Source organism: Brachypodium distachyon, chromosome 2 (assembly GCF_000005505.3).
Source record: "Brachypodium distachyon strain Bd21 chromosome 2, Brachypodium_distachyon_v3.0, whole genome shotgun sequence".
Taxonomy (NCBI): Eukaryota; Viridiplantae; Streptophyta; class Magnoliopsida; order Poales; family Poaceae; genus Brachypodium; species Brachypodium distachyon.
This window is the reverse complement of record NC_016132.3, coordinates 48,142,834-48,155,374: the sequence shown is the minus strand read 5'-3', so window position 1 is coordinate 48,155,374 and position 12,541 is coordinate 48,142,834. Positions and strand designations below refer to the sequence as shown.

At 46.7% G+C, this 12,541-nt stretch overlaps 3 protein-coding genes across 3 annotated transcripts; 2 read left to right on the top strand and 1 right to left on the bottom strand.

The window, feature by feature from the left end:
• Window positions 1-2,665: 2,665 nt before the first annotated feature.
• Window positions 2,666-4,070, top strand: LOC100846103 (cytidine deaminase 1). Its single transcript, XM_003569624.4, has one exon. The coding sequence runs from the start codon at window positions 2,813-2,815 to the stop codon at window positions 3,746-3,748; it is 936 nt and encodes a 311-aa protein (XP_003569672.1). The 5' UTR covers window positions 2,666-2,812; the 3' UTR covers window positions 3,749-4,070.
• A 2,105-nt stretch (window positions 4,071-6,175) lies between these two features.
• On the top strand, window positions 6,176-8,704 carry LOC100845800. The gene is made up of 8 exons (XM_003569623.4): window positions 6,176-6,511; window positions 6,659-6,726; window positions 6,807-6,954; window positions 7,036-7,116; window positions 7,777-7,863; window positions 7,968-8,053; window positions 8,169-8,289; window positions 8,494-8,704. Exons 1-8 carry the CDS (start codon window positions 6,245-6,247, stop codon window positions 8,566-8,568), a joined length of 933 nt encoding a protein of 310 aa, XP_003569671.1. The 5' UTR covers window positions 6,176-6,244; the 3' UTR covers window positions 8,569-8,704.
• A 291-nt stretch (window positions 8,705-8,995) lies between these two features.
• Window positions 8,996-11,658, bottom strand: LOC100846409 (protein REVERSION-TO-ETHYLENE SENSITIVITY1). Its single transcript, XM_003569625.4, has 3 exons — window positions 11,401-11,658; window positions 10,191-10,563; window positions 8,996-9,492 (listed from the first exon to the last, which is right to left on the bottom strand). The coding sequence occupies exons 2-3, from the start codon at window positions 10,470-10,472 to the stop codon at window positions 9,073-9,075; spliced, it is 702 nt and encodes a 233-aa protein (XP_003569673.1). The 5' UTR covers window positions 10,473-10,563; window positions 11,401-11,658; the 3' UTR covers window positions 8,996-9,072.
• Window positions 11,659-12,541: the final 883 nt, after the last annotated feature.

Sequence of the window (12,541 nt, the reverse complement as noted above, 5' to 3'; positions counted from 1 at the left end):
GTACTAGCACCGTAGGAAGTACTACTCCAGTACTGAAGATCAGCTAATTGTTGCGGTTGGGCAGCTGATGATTCTCTCAAGTGCATAGAGAGGACATATCACTGCTTCAAGTTGCAAGATGAAGTAATGTCGTAGCATCATTTTAGGAGCATAAGCGAATTGGGGAGAATTCAAAATACTATACATGTCTTGCTACTGCGACAATTGCGAATCATACTTTACTTACCACTTCCATGGCACCGTTGAACTAACCACCGTTGCCCAGCTGTTTTTACATTGTAAAAGCGTAAACAAAGGGAATTAGAGCAGGGCAAGAAATGTGATTATCTCTGGACCTGTCTAGAGTGCACTGGTTTCGTTGAATCGATTAGTTGAGTGACGTGCCTGTAAACAAAGTTTACTCCAGATTCTTTCACAATCCTAGCACGCACTAGCTACTCACTGAATCACTGGCACCCTTCGATATTTTTATTGCTTTGGGCAGCGAGTGACGCGAACAAGGACGTGCCTCGACTGGCAGTCGCACGGCTGCTTGACTATCACTGAACTGGATGCACAAAACGAAACACAACAAACGGTAGCTGCCAGCCTGCCTCCCTGTAAATCACTCGAACCAGCATCCCTAGCGTCAGAATCGACCCAGATTCTAAGGTAAGAACGGCTTAAGAGACCCAGCAAAAGAAGTCGTATCACGGTCTATCCGGACGACAAATTCCCCGGTGGATGACATACACGTGCGCCGGTCACGTCGATGGGCAAGTGTGCCGTGTGCGGGTGCTTGACCTGACCCCGAGTTTAGATAGCCTCTTCAAGTCTCCGTGACGTGCACTGCTGCTTACATATGCGCGCTTCCTTGTGACATATGGGCACGTATCCACTTCATCAGAAGCTAGCAGCACCGCACACCGCAAATGGAGGCCGAGACGCCAAAGGGCGGACGGACGGACGGACGCGGCGTGGTGCTTGAACGGCGAACCTTATCCTTTCTGAATGCAGTAATTTCGAGAATTTAATGTGGAAAAGAGAGAGTGGTAGTTGGAATCAAGTTTAGGATGGAGAATAAGAAGTTCAGAACTTATCCAGAGAAGGGTCTTCGCGATGCAGATAAGCAGGAATCTTCGTGCGACCGTGGTCTCTATTCACAATTTCACATCGATCGACGAGATGCATACATGACATGATCATTAGGCTTTAGCACTTGTTCCTGGCTCACGGTAATTCAGGAGTCCATGTTCGCAGCAGCCAAAAATATCATGCAAAAGCAGAGGAGGAATCGTGGAGCCACAGGATCGGAGCCGGTTCCGTTCGCCTTCAGGCTTCAGTACAAGATAGCCAAGTTGCTCTATTCTGATAAGCGATCTACATCTAAGGATCACATGCCTTTGGCATTTGTGGTCTGATCGATAATCTGATTGACTCATGTGTTTTCTAATTCTGTTTTGATTCAGCGGCTATCTTTTTGTACTCCGTAGCTAATTCGGTCTGTTCGGCGGGGACTGATCGAACTGCCTCCCTTTGCGCACCGAGCAAAGCAATCTCGCAAATCAGACAGTACCACCAAATTCACCTCTTTGACGAGTGCTTTGCTTTTGCTCTGCCCGCGCCTTTTTAACCCATCGGTGTTCAGTGGTGCGAGTCCGATGCACGCCTCACTGGCTTGCTCTGTGCGTGCTCGGGAGCGAGGCGTCCCTGTCCGGCTGTCGAGGCTCCTCGCCTTTGCTCCAAAGTGCAAACACATTGCACATGTAGCACCCCCATCAACACCGTGTCCTAACTCTGACCTACTAACTGCACCGACGTTGCACTCATCGACTCGGCCATTAGTCGAAATCGTGGTGAATGATAACCAATAATAACTCTCCAACCACAACTCCTTTCTTGAATTTGCCAGGCGTGAAAGGCGTGCAATGATTTCCTCGTCCCTCGCGCGGCGTCGTTTTCGCACCGTGATAATCATCCGATTTGTCACGATCAGACCTGCATGGAGCCTGAAGTCTGAACGGCAACAATTTTCTACTACTCGCGAACGTGAAGCATACGAGGGAGGCAGGCAGCAACCATATGCATGATCCCGAAATATAACAATTCTGTAAGGAAGGACGACCCTATCAATTATAATACGGGCGCCGTCACCTCTTCATCGCCACTCGTACTTCCGAGAGCTGCGCATTCACAAAAGGGAGGTGCCACGAAAGCGACCCTCTTAAGAAACTTCTGCGCAGCGCCTTGCATTTCTCGTAGGGTACAGGCTATAGTATCAAGTTGGGGGATCGTTTGGATCGCCCGACTAAATATCATCTGTCAAGATTGACCAAAGTTTTGAAACCCAGTTCGTTTGCACAGTACTACATGTACGCTGCAAATTTCATTTTAGATTCCATCTCTCTCAAATGGATGGGTTATAAGATCGAGCATGAGCTGGCTACATGGATTTAAACCATCTGAGGCATGGTTCGTCTCAGATCTGCAGCTCCAAGCATCTCTTGGCAATGATATCATTCCAGTGTCCAGCGTGGCAAAGTGGTCAGATTGCACCATGACACGTCAAATGCTACAGCGGGCAGATAATTATCGGTGCCCATCGTTTTCGTTTACAAAGCTTAGACTAGGAAAAGGAAGAGAAAAGAAACGGAGCAATTCGCAGTGTCCATTATAAATACCCACACACCAGCACCACCAAGTTCTCCCCCTCCCCCGCTCTCCTCTCCTCCACACTTTGAGGAACACATCTTAGCACTCAACGAAAATAAGATTACAAAGAGGTAGAAATCATATATACACTGATAACGTAGTTTAGGGCTAGATCTGAGCAATGGGGGAGGAGAAGATGACGCCCAAGCCCGAGGCAGTCGAGATGCCAGGGTTCGTGATGAGCGCGGAGGAAGCGGAGCGCGCGGCGGCGGCGGCCGGGGTGGACACGGTGGAGGACCTCCTTCCCCTGCTGATCCCGTCGGCGATGCGGCGCGCTCGGCCCCCGATCTCGCGGTTCCCCGTGGGCGCCGTGGGGCTGGGCGAGAGCGGCCGCGTCTACGCCGGGGTGAACCTCGAGTTCCGGGGCCTCCCTCTGTCCCAGTCCGTCCACGCCGAGCAATTCCTGATCGCCAACGCCGCCGCCGCCGGGGAGACCGCGCTCCGCTCCATCGCCGTCTCCCACATGCCCTGCGGCCACTGCCGGCAGTTCCTCCAGGAGATCCGCGGCGCCGCCGGGATCCTGATCCTGGTGACCTCCGATGCCGTCGACGGCTGCGAGCCAGAGTGGCGCACGGTGGCGTCGCTCCTGCTTCGTCCCTTCGGCCCCCATGACCTGCTCCCCAAGGACGCCCCCCTCGTCCTCGAGCCGCACGACAACCCGATCGGCGATCCCGTCGAAGCCGTCGTCGCCAATGGCTTCGCCGCTGGCGGCCTGGAGGCGCGCCTGAGGGAGGCCGCGGAGGCGGCCGCGCGGGCGGCGCACGCGCCGTACAGCGGATGCCCGTCGGGCTTCGCGGTGGCGGACGGTGAAGGGAGAGTGCACGCGGGGGGTTGCCTGGAATCCGCGGCGTACAACCCGACACTGGGACCTGTGCAGACGGCCATCATTGCGATGGTCGCCGCCGGAGGGGGCCCCGCCGGCGACGTGGTGGCGGCGGCGCTGGTGGAGAAGGACGGGGCGGTGGTGGCGCAGGAGGCGATGGCCAGGATCTTCCTGGCCGCCGTGGCGCCGCAGGCGAGCTTGCACGTGTACAAGTACAGGTCGTCCGATGTGTGATCCCTCGGCTCTGGAGCCTGTACCCTCGGCGGTGGTGGGGAGAGCAGGAGGCGGGGATGGGACGAGATAATGTTCATAATCAAGAATAAGATGAGGAGAAAAGAATCTTGTGTAGATGGGTGAGCTGTAAATTCCACATGGCTCTTTGCGATTGGCTGATTGGACGCCGAGAGCTGGAACCTACCTACTGCTCTCAGTGATTAGTGTTCTTCTGTTCATGTGTGTGTAAAAATAAAAGTTCTCTAAATGATGCAGTAATAAAAATCTCGATTCATTCTTGGGGGTGATGGGTTGCTTGGCTTCTCCTCCCCGTCCCTTGAAAGTTCTATGTCCTCGTTTGAATGAAATACCCACTACGGCTTATGATTATGATAAGAATTGTTAGGATCATGGAGCTCGTGGTGCCTGCTGTGGTCCAGCTGATCATCCAATCAGTCACGTTGGTCCACTTCTTTCTTCCTTGCAAGTTTCAAACACGTATGAATGATCGATCTCTTTATTAGGTTTTCTTGGTGGGCCTGAGCTTTAGGTAGTTGCCCACGGGAGAAGCTGTCCTACCATAGCTTCTTGGAGAAACCGCTACCTAAATATGATTAAGCTACCAAACTAGTTTGACCTAAACTATTTCGGAAGTCTAGTTAAATTTGTGATGCGGTTTCTTCAATAAGTTAGGTGATGGCAGTTTTTAGAAAAAACCGGTTCTAAAAACCAAAATGAACGCACCCAAAGCAATGGTGTCCGGTTAATTAACCTGTTCTTGATTAGATGACGCAAAGTGCAATTATGCTATCATAGAATCTGTCTCGTAGGAGTATTTTGGCAATTCTGGTCTCATTTCTTGGAAGAAAGTCTTTTGCTGACCGATCTTGGTGCTTAAACAAATGCAAGAGTGAGTGTCCCGAGGAAAACAACAACCTGTGGCTGTGCAAAGAAAATGATGGTCTACGAGTACTATATCAGTCACACAAAACCATCTTAAAATAAATTAGCAGCCACAAAGTTTTGACTGACATCCCATTGTTGCTCGATTGTGTAGAGTTCTTGTCCGGACTCCGGACCTAAATGATTCCGTGCCGAAACTGGTATCTTTCTGATGGTTATATGCAAGCTTGTGCAGTTGTGCTGGACAGCTTGAGCTGACTCTACAACCAACACCAAAAGTTTGTCTCGCCGGGCATGCATAATGCATTGAGCATGAAGTCTTGCATGCGGCGTTTTTTTTTTTTGCTTGCTAGAATTCGCAGCGTATTCGGACACGCAGCTTGCGCAAGACAGTCGAAAATGTGTAGCCCCGGTAAATTTAGTAAAGGAGTTCACGGCTACACATTAGACATTTAGGCTACTAAACTAATGGTGATCTTTGATCTAATCAGCTGTCACGTCAATATATAAATAGCAAGGCTACTAAAAAAGGTATTGTGTCGCCCCTTGTGGTTTGTCTCGTAGCCACGGACGGTTCAGAGAGAAAGGGCGCAGAAGTTCAATAGTACATCAGCAGGCATATTCTTCACCTGCATTTGTATTCACCGCCGCCGACGGAGCAAAGCTGCGAAGAAGCGGCTAAAAAGAGCACCGATGACTCGCCGTACCCTGCACACCGATGAAGGATCCGACAAATGTCCGAGACAAATGACGTGCATCCGCAATTACGCGCCGTAGTTTCAATCTTGATTAAATTGGCAAGTTCGTGCATTTCGCGAGAGCACGTATTCGATGCAACTCTGTTTCTGAGATTTTTTTTTTCGGTATCTGTTTCTGAGAACTAATACGACACTTACATTATTATGATTCAGAGGGAGTAAGTGGTTCTTATCTATGGAGCGATCGGAGAAAAATGGGACGCTCCACTGAAGCAACCTAAGTGGATGGGCCCACAAACTTGATTTTCCAGCAATCATATGTCCACGGATCTCTCTTTCTCTCCATTATCTCGTATCAGCCGTTTCTATTTCGAAGCGAGCCTGCACCACATTTTTATAACGATTTTTTCAGAGTGGTTGGAAAGAGAAGGAACAGTGAGAAAGGAATGCCGGAGGAACAGTGAGAAAGAAATTCCTTTCTCAGTGCTCCTCTTTCCAACCATTCATCCCCATGCATTGCTTCTCCTCTGAACTTCATCCTCCACTACTGCCCTATTGTTCATTCTCCTTAGTACCAAGATGGGAATTGCGTCCGTTTCAAAAAAAAAAAGATGGGAATTGCGAGATGCCATATAGAATTGGAGCTCAAACACAAGCCCTCTGTTCCGTTGAGTTTTGAAAAGACATTGGATCATGGGAATATGTTTGGAAACTGGAAAGGCTCAAGCAGACAAAACAGGACCCACATGGCCACATGGCCACATGGCAGCAGATAGCAGCCAAAGGGCAGCAAAAACGAAATCCCAATCCTCTGCGACGCGCGTGGCGCCACGACGCCCTCTCTCGCGCGCCCCCAACCATAACACATGGCGTCGCGTTCCCCTCCTAACCGCCGCCGTGTCTGCCCGTCGTCTCCATGGCCACCCTCGCGACACGCCCTGACCTCCTCCTCGTCGCTCTGAAACGGTCTCGCCCTAGAACGCTTCGCACCCGTGCCGCCGCCGCCGCCCCACGTGTCTGCCGCACTCCCTTGCCACTGAAGGCCGCGCGGCCGCGGCGCGTCTTCCTCGGCCTCGGCGTTGCCTTCGTCGACCAGCTCGCACGTATGGCCTCCGGCGGCGTCCCGTCCCGCTCGTTCGTGGCCGCGGCGTGGCCAAAGCAGGGGGTTTCTCCGGTCGAACAGGTTCGTATGCGTCACATGTACAGTACGTTCCTTGCTTCATGCCTTCATCCTAGTGCCATAGGACGCGGCACGGCACGCCGGCACCCGCGGCGAGGCATTGCGTTTAAATTGCGCCTTCTGAAGCTAATTACTGGCGCCGGTCTGTAGATATTGAAGAATGTGGAGTGGCCAGACGAGTTCCCTTTCAAGCCCGAGGACTTCAGCCGCTTCGACGAGTAAGTATCTGGCCCCGCAAAAAAAAAAAAAAGCCTGGTGCGCTGATGATGTATTCTGATGCATTCTGGTTGCTTGGCAGGTCATCAGATACTCTGTTCTACTCTGCTCCCCGTTTTGTCACGCACATTGATGACCAAGCAATCAGGGCTCTCACGAAATACTACTCGCAAGTTCTTCCTCCAAGCAACACTCCAGCCGTGGCCATCCTGGACATGTGCAGTAGCTGGGTAGGGGTTTTGTTTTCACAAGATACCACTCTCTTCTTGATGTCTTCTTCCGAAGTTCCTTACGGTCTCCACCTTATGTAGGTGAGCCATTATCCACCCGGGTACAAGCAAGAGAAGGTTGTAGGGATGGGTATGAATGAAGACGAGCTGAAAAAGAATACGGTACCTCACGCTAACTAAATCACTGTCGTTTTGTATGTACATTTGGTTGCAACCATTATGAAATGAACCACACTTAATTCATTTGGACATCAATGAAGATGAGCTGAAAAAGGATATGCTACTGCATGCCTACTAAATTAGTGTTATTTTTTACATCCGATCTGCTAAATTTTTTCAGTGATAAGCTGATAGCAGCAATCCAGCATTACGGATTGAGCAATAATTGACTCGTTTGGTGAGTTATGCTGTATTTTGATTCACCTGAGACTGTTTGCGGTAGTATTCACTATCTGTATTGCTACAAAACAAACAATTCTTCAGAAAATGAAACCTTCCGTGCTGTTTATATATAGGAGGAAAATAAGAGCTATGCACCTTCAACTGTCTTTGTCTCTAACTGGATAAATAGCGAACGATTGGATACTATCTACTATCTTCATTTCCTTCAAAGCCTTGACAGCTGTTATTGTTGTTAAATAATTCAGTAACATTGAGTTTCATTGGTTGCTCTACAATGTGGTCAGGGCAAAGAATTCTAAATACTTCTTACAATAAATGACTTTGTACTAGTATTAACATGTCTTGCAACATGCACCAGTTCTTATTCTTACAAATCCTATGTTCTTACAATAAATCTTGGTTGTTCTGTTGTGATAATAGGTTTTGACAGAATATGTTGTGCAAGACCTCAATCTGAATCCAAAGCTTCCTTTTGATGACAACACTTTTGATGTTATAACCAACGTGGTACAGTCATCTTATTATGAATCCGGTCCTATTTAAGTAAGTATCTTTTGGTTATGTATCTAACTGCATGGACAGTTTGATAACAACTTGTTTTTTGCTTTCAGGTTAGTGTAGACTACTTGACAAAACCAATGGATATTTTCAAGGAGATGCGACGGGTACTTAAACCATCTGGGTTAGCTATCATGAGGTAGGAACTAGCATTACTACCATGGTGTATGTCATTTAACCAGAACTAGTTTTTGGATACCAGTTTTGTTTGATGATAATTGGCTCTAAGCACTTAGTTTTAACTCTGGATATAGTTTTTCGAATCGCTGCTTTTGGACCAAAGCTATATCTATTTGGACATCAACTGGCGATGCTGATCATGCTTGGATAGTTGGTGCTTATTTCCATTACGCTGGAGGTTTTGAGCCCCCCAAGGTATGCCATTTGTCTATTCTTGTATCCAGAGTCAAATAATAATGGAATAATAAATAAAGCCTGCCATCTTGTTTATACCAAGGATTGAAGTTTGAACATCATCCCAAAATTTGCATATTCATTGATAGTTAAAGCATGGTATATAGTTCTTTGATTTTTCAGATAAGCCCCATAACACGAACATTATCTTTTCTGTCTTCACAGGCTGTTGATATATCCCCAAATCCAGGACAAACAGATCCGATGTATATTGTCTTCTCCAGAAAGCAAATAGCTTAAATAAATATATTTTTGTACTGAGATTTGCATAGTTGATTAGGTGAAAAATTTATACTTCTTACTTGACAGCCAAAATACGCTTTACATTCGTAACGGCGGGAGAAAAATATATTGTCTCTGCACAGGTTGGGAAGAATAGAGAGAGAAAAAAGAAAAACGGACTATTGGACCCAGCGTAAATTACGAGACAAAACCTGATCTAGTCTCATCACCTCACCATGCCTAAGTCCAACAGCGTGCGCATCTAGAGCAACACGTTCTATGCGCACAACCGGGTGCTAAACCAGAGAATCATTCTCAACCAATAGATCATTCGCACCATCGACAGATAGGAGTTGACAATGGTGATGTGGCCTCACCTTTGGTTTGGGCCCTATAATCCAGATGTAGCAGGTGAATTCTTTCAATGAGTTTCAATTCAACTGAATAATCATGAGAATGAAAATGGCCACGAACAGATTACTTCAACAACTCACAGGGTTCAGCCGTAATGTTATAAATTAATCAGCGCACCAAACCTTTTGAGCAGTATACAGCAAAGACAAACCACCCAATCAGAAGAGAAGAGAATGCTACTGTCCCGATTAAGAAAGACCAGCCAGCCATAAAAACACCGATGCATGTCACAATTAGGAACGGAGAGAATGATCGAACGATAGACATGTTGTCCACCCATTCGCCGTGCAGCCAAACAAGAGCGGCCACGTTCAAAACATTCCACTCCACGTATCCGCTGTAGGCAAGCCGGTTCAGGCAGTTTGCCACAAATGAGTAGCAATTGCAGGTGAACAGATTGTAGTACTTGTGCTGGAAATTTCTCGTCCCCAGTTGTAGGGCAGCATCCCATGAAGTTGCTGTTCCAACTTCTGCGTGCTTGTAGGACCACTTGCATACATGTGCCATGAGATTAGCAGGAAAGCAGCACTGGTGATGAACAAAACAAGAGTACGTCAACGAGAAATTGTCTATTCGAAAGGAAAGCACAGAAATAAAAATGACAACACAAGTAGGTTTTGCAAAAATAAGGATTGATACTTAACAAGATTATTGAACAATATTTGCAACTTAAGGGAATCTGCCAAAAAGGGAATCTGCGAATCAGCAGGAAGATAATCTGCGTGATGTTGCACTAACTCTGTATAAATAACACTGTTACTAAAAGAACCTGGAAATGATGATAAGATTCTCAATGCTTACAACCATAAGTTCTCGAAAAAAATCACTCCAGCCATGCTCTGTCTGTGATAGCTTGCTGGAGTCTCAGGTTCAGTGTCCCCAGCCCAAATGTTTCACTGTTTAAATGATACTAAGTCTAGGTATTAAATTGTAATTTTTTACTGTTTAAAGAATGATAAATCACGAAACATTCTTTCATGAAGGAAGAGGGCTTGTATCTTGCACCTTACAGGAACTACATGTGAAAATAAATATTGCAAGTAAATATGTCAACAGGGAAGCATGTCCCACAGGAGGCTAGTAGACATTTTCCACTAAGAAAGTAAATATGAGAAATCTTAGAAGCAGTTCAATAAAGATTAATAAAGCATAAGAGGCCAACGAAATTTGAGTTAATAATATTTTTTTTCCTTAGAGGAAAATAAAAAATTTGAAATCTCATATACCTTATTTCTGTCAAGTTGAAGGTATCTGGCAACCGAACCATACGCGAAATTATCCATGCTCACTAAATTTGAACCAGCAAAATCCAGGACAGATCCATCCTCCTGGCAGATTCCAACATGCCCTATATAAGGAGCAAGCCATGAAACTACAGGAAGAGGAGTCCAGACAATGCAATAAGGGAATCTTCCTCTCCTAGGATCTATCTCGCCAACTGGACACAACTCCTGCAGTTCATTGTTTGATCTGGAATCTTCAACATCAAAATCTGCTTCAACCTCCATCGAGGAAAATACTTCCGTTAACACCTAGTGCTCCCTGAACTTATGCAAAATCAAATGTGGCTAATTTCCATCTCTTGACTGTTGACCTTGGCTGAAAAGAAAGAGGCAATAAAATTAGGCCCCCTGCTTTGGGGAAAAAAGGATGAAGAATTATAATTAGTTCCAGTTCACTACTTCCCCCGTTTCCCTGTAGCTGTTGTCGCTTACAAGAACTGTTCGTTGAGGAAACCAATACTGCAATGGTTCCACCTCGATGAAGGATGCCATTTGACAAGGGCAAAGTCCTTTCTACGTAACTTTTATTAGATTAGTTCTTACTTGGTCTATGCGCATGGTGAGCTGAGGACAGTTATGATGAAACACATAAAGCACTTGAGCATCATTGTAAATCCATATGGCAATATAGGGGGATGAGGCGTTTGAACAACATAAGATCAGGTTGGCAAGGAATACCAAGGAACTGGTAGAAATGGTTGAAACAAGAGTACATTTAGTGTCCAGAAGCCACGCATCCTCTCTCCATCCCAAATCCACTGGCTGCCATCGATTGATGAAATGCACAGATTGTAGGGAGTTGCTCGAGCCGTAGCGATGAGCTTACTACCGATTTTGCGCCTAGCTGTATGAACTAGTAAAGCGATTTCTACAACTACATCTGATGCAGTGATGCTAAATATCAGACCGACGTCCAATCCAACTGTAGAAAATCTTCCTTGGCATGTTCTAAAGCACACATTTCATTTCACAGGATGCTGAAGCAGGGTGAATCACAAGACAGTAACTGTTGTTTCAAAATCTAGTAGCGGTTTCCCGTTTCAGTTGGCAAAGGGGGAAAAGGCATCATAGCTCCTAAAATGGCCCTAAAATACAAGCACACTACGAATCAATCGAACAAAAGAAGAGACAATAGATTGAGAAGGGAGCTCACAGGAGAATCGCCAGGGGAAGGCAGGGTCCTCCCCGATCCGGTGGCCGCGGGGGGTTAACTAGATTGGGCGCCGCGTCGCCTCTTGCCGTACGGGCCAAGCGTGAATGAGGATTGAGGAAGTGAGTGCCTCGCTTCGCTTGGGGGAGTAGCACAAGCTGGGGAGGCGCAGTTAAAGAGGAAAGTGGAGAGAGAGGGAGAGAACAGGGGACAGGGGAGGTGCGTGCACCTGGACCTGGAGGCCTGGAGCCCTCGGCTGGGCTGTACTGGATGGGCACAAATGGTAGGCGCACGTCAGGCACCGCGCGCGCGAGTCTTCGCTGCCGCTTTTTGTTCGTTAGTTGCTTGGTGAGGCCGATGAGAATGCAGTTTGAATTGTGTAACTTTTGTCATATTTTGTGTTTGTCAAAAATCACACTTAATCCAATTGGGGTTTTTCTCTTCTCTGAAAAAAATTATATGCTACGCGACGTGTTATTTTTTGAAGCGGCGACTGAGGAATTTCATGCTTGTTTTTTTTTCACGAGGAATTTCGTGCTCGTTTTCGATGGCAGCCAGTGACCAAGAGGATTGGAGTTGGATGAACTTCTGTCTGTTCATACCTTAAGTAGTTTCGCTTGATAACTGAGTGCTGTTGAGGCTTGAGCTTTGATGTTCAGTCTTGTTTTTGAACTTCTGCTCCTTTTTTTGTGCCATGCTGTTTGAACCTTGGTAGCTTTAGTTGCATAAATTTAATTGGGAGTACGCTCCTTTATTTGCTCCTTCAATACACTTATTATATATCGGAAGGAGTATATATATATATATATGAATTAATTTTGCATGTCTTTTAAATTATGTAATGAGTAAAATGTAGTTAGAACATATGACGGTGGAAGAAAGTCTCAAGTAAAGAGCTGGATGAGGACAAGATGAAGAGTGGTGAGAACAAAAGGCAAGGCGCAATTGAATAAACAAGTGAGAGAGTATTGAACGGAGGAAGACGGGAGAGCGTAGGGCGAACTGTCCGAACACACCTAGCCGATCCGATCAGTGGATCGGTTAGGTGATGGATTCGTTTTCCTTGCTTTTTTCCCTTATTACTTTTATTCCTGGCTTTCTGAACTTAGCCTTCCAAATCGAAGAACTAGCGTTAAATACGAGG

Coding starts and splice junctions, on each gene's coding strand:
- LOC100846103 (XM_003569624.4), top strand. CDS start 2,813: ATGGGGGAGGAGAAGATGACGCCCAAGCCCGAGGCAGTCGAGATGCCA.
- LOC100845800 (XM_003569623.4), top strand. CDS start 6,245: ATGGCCACCCTCGCGACACGCCCTGACCTCCTCCTCGTCGCTCTGAAA. Junction 6,512..6,658: donor GGGTTTCTCCGGTCGAACAG/GTTCGTATGCGT, acceptor GCCGGTCTGTAG/ATATTGAAGAATGTGGAGTG. Junction 6,727..6,806: donor GACTTCAGCCGCTTCGACGA/GTAAGTATCTGG, acceptor GTTGCTTGGCAG/GTCATCAGATACTCTGTTCT.
- LOC100846409 (XM_003569625.4), bottom strand. CDS start 10,472: ATGGAGGTTGAAGCAGATTTTGATGTTGAAGATTCCAGATCAAACAAT. Junction 9,493..10,190: donor TTCAACTTGACAGAAATAAG/GTATATGAGATT, acceptor GTTCATCACCAG/TGCTGCTTTCCTGCTAATCT.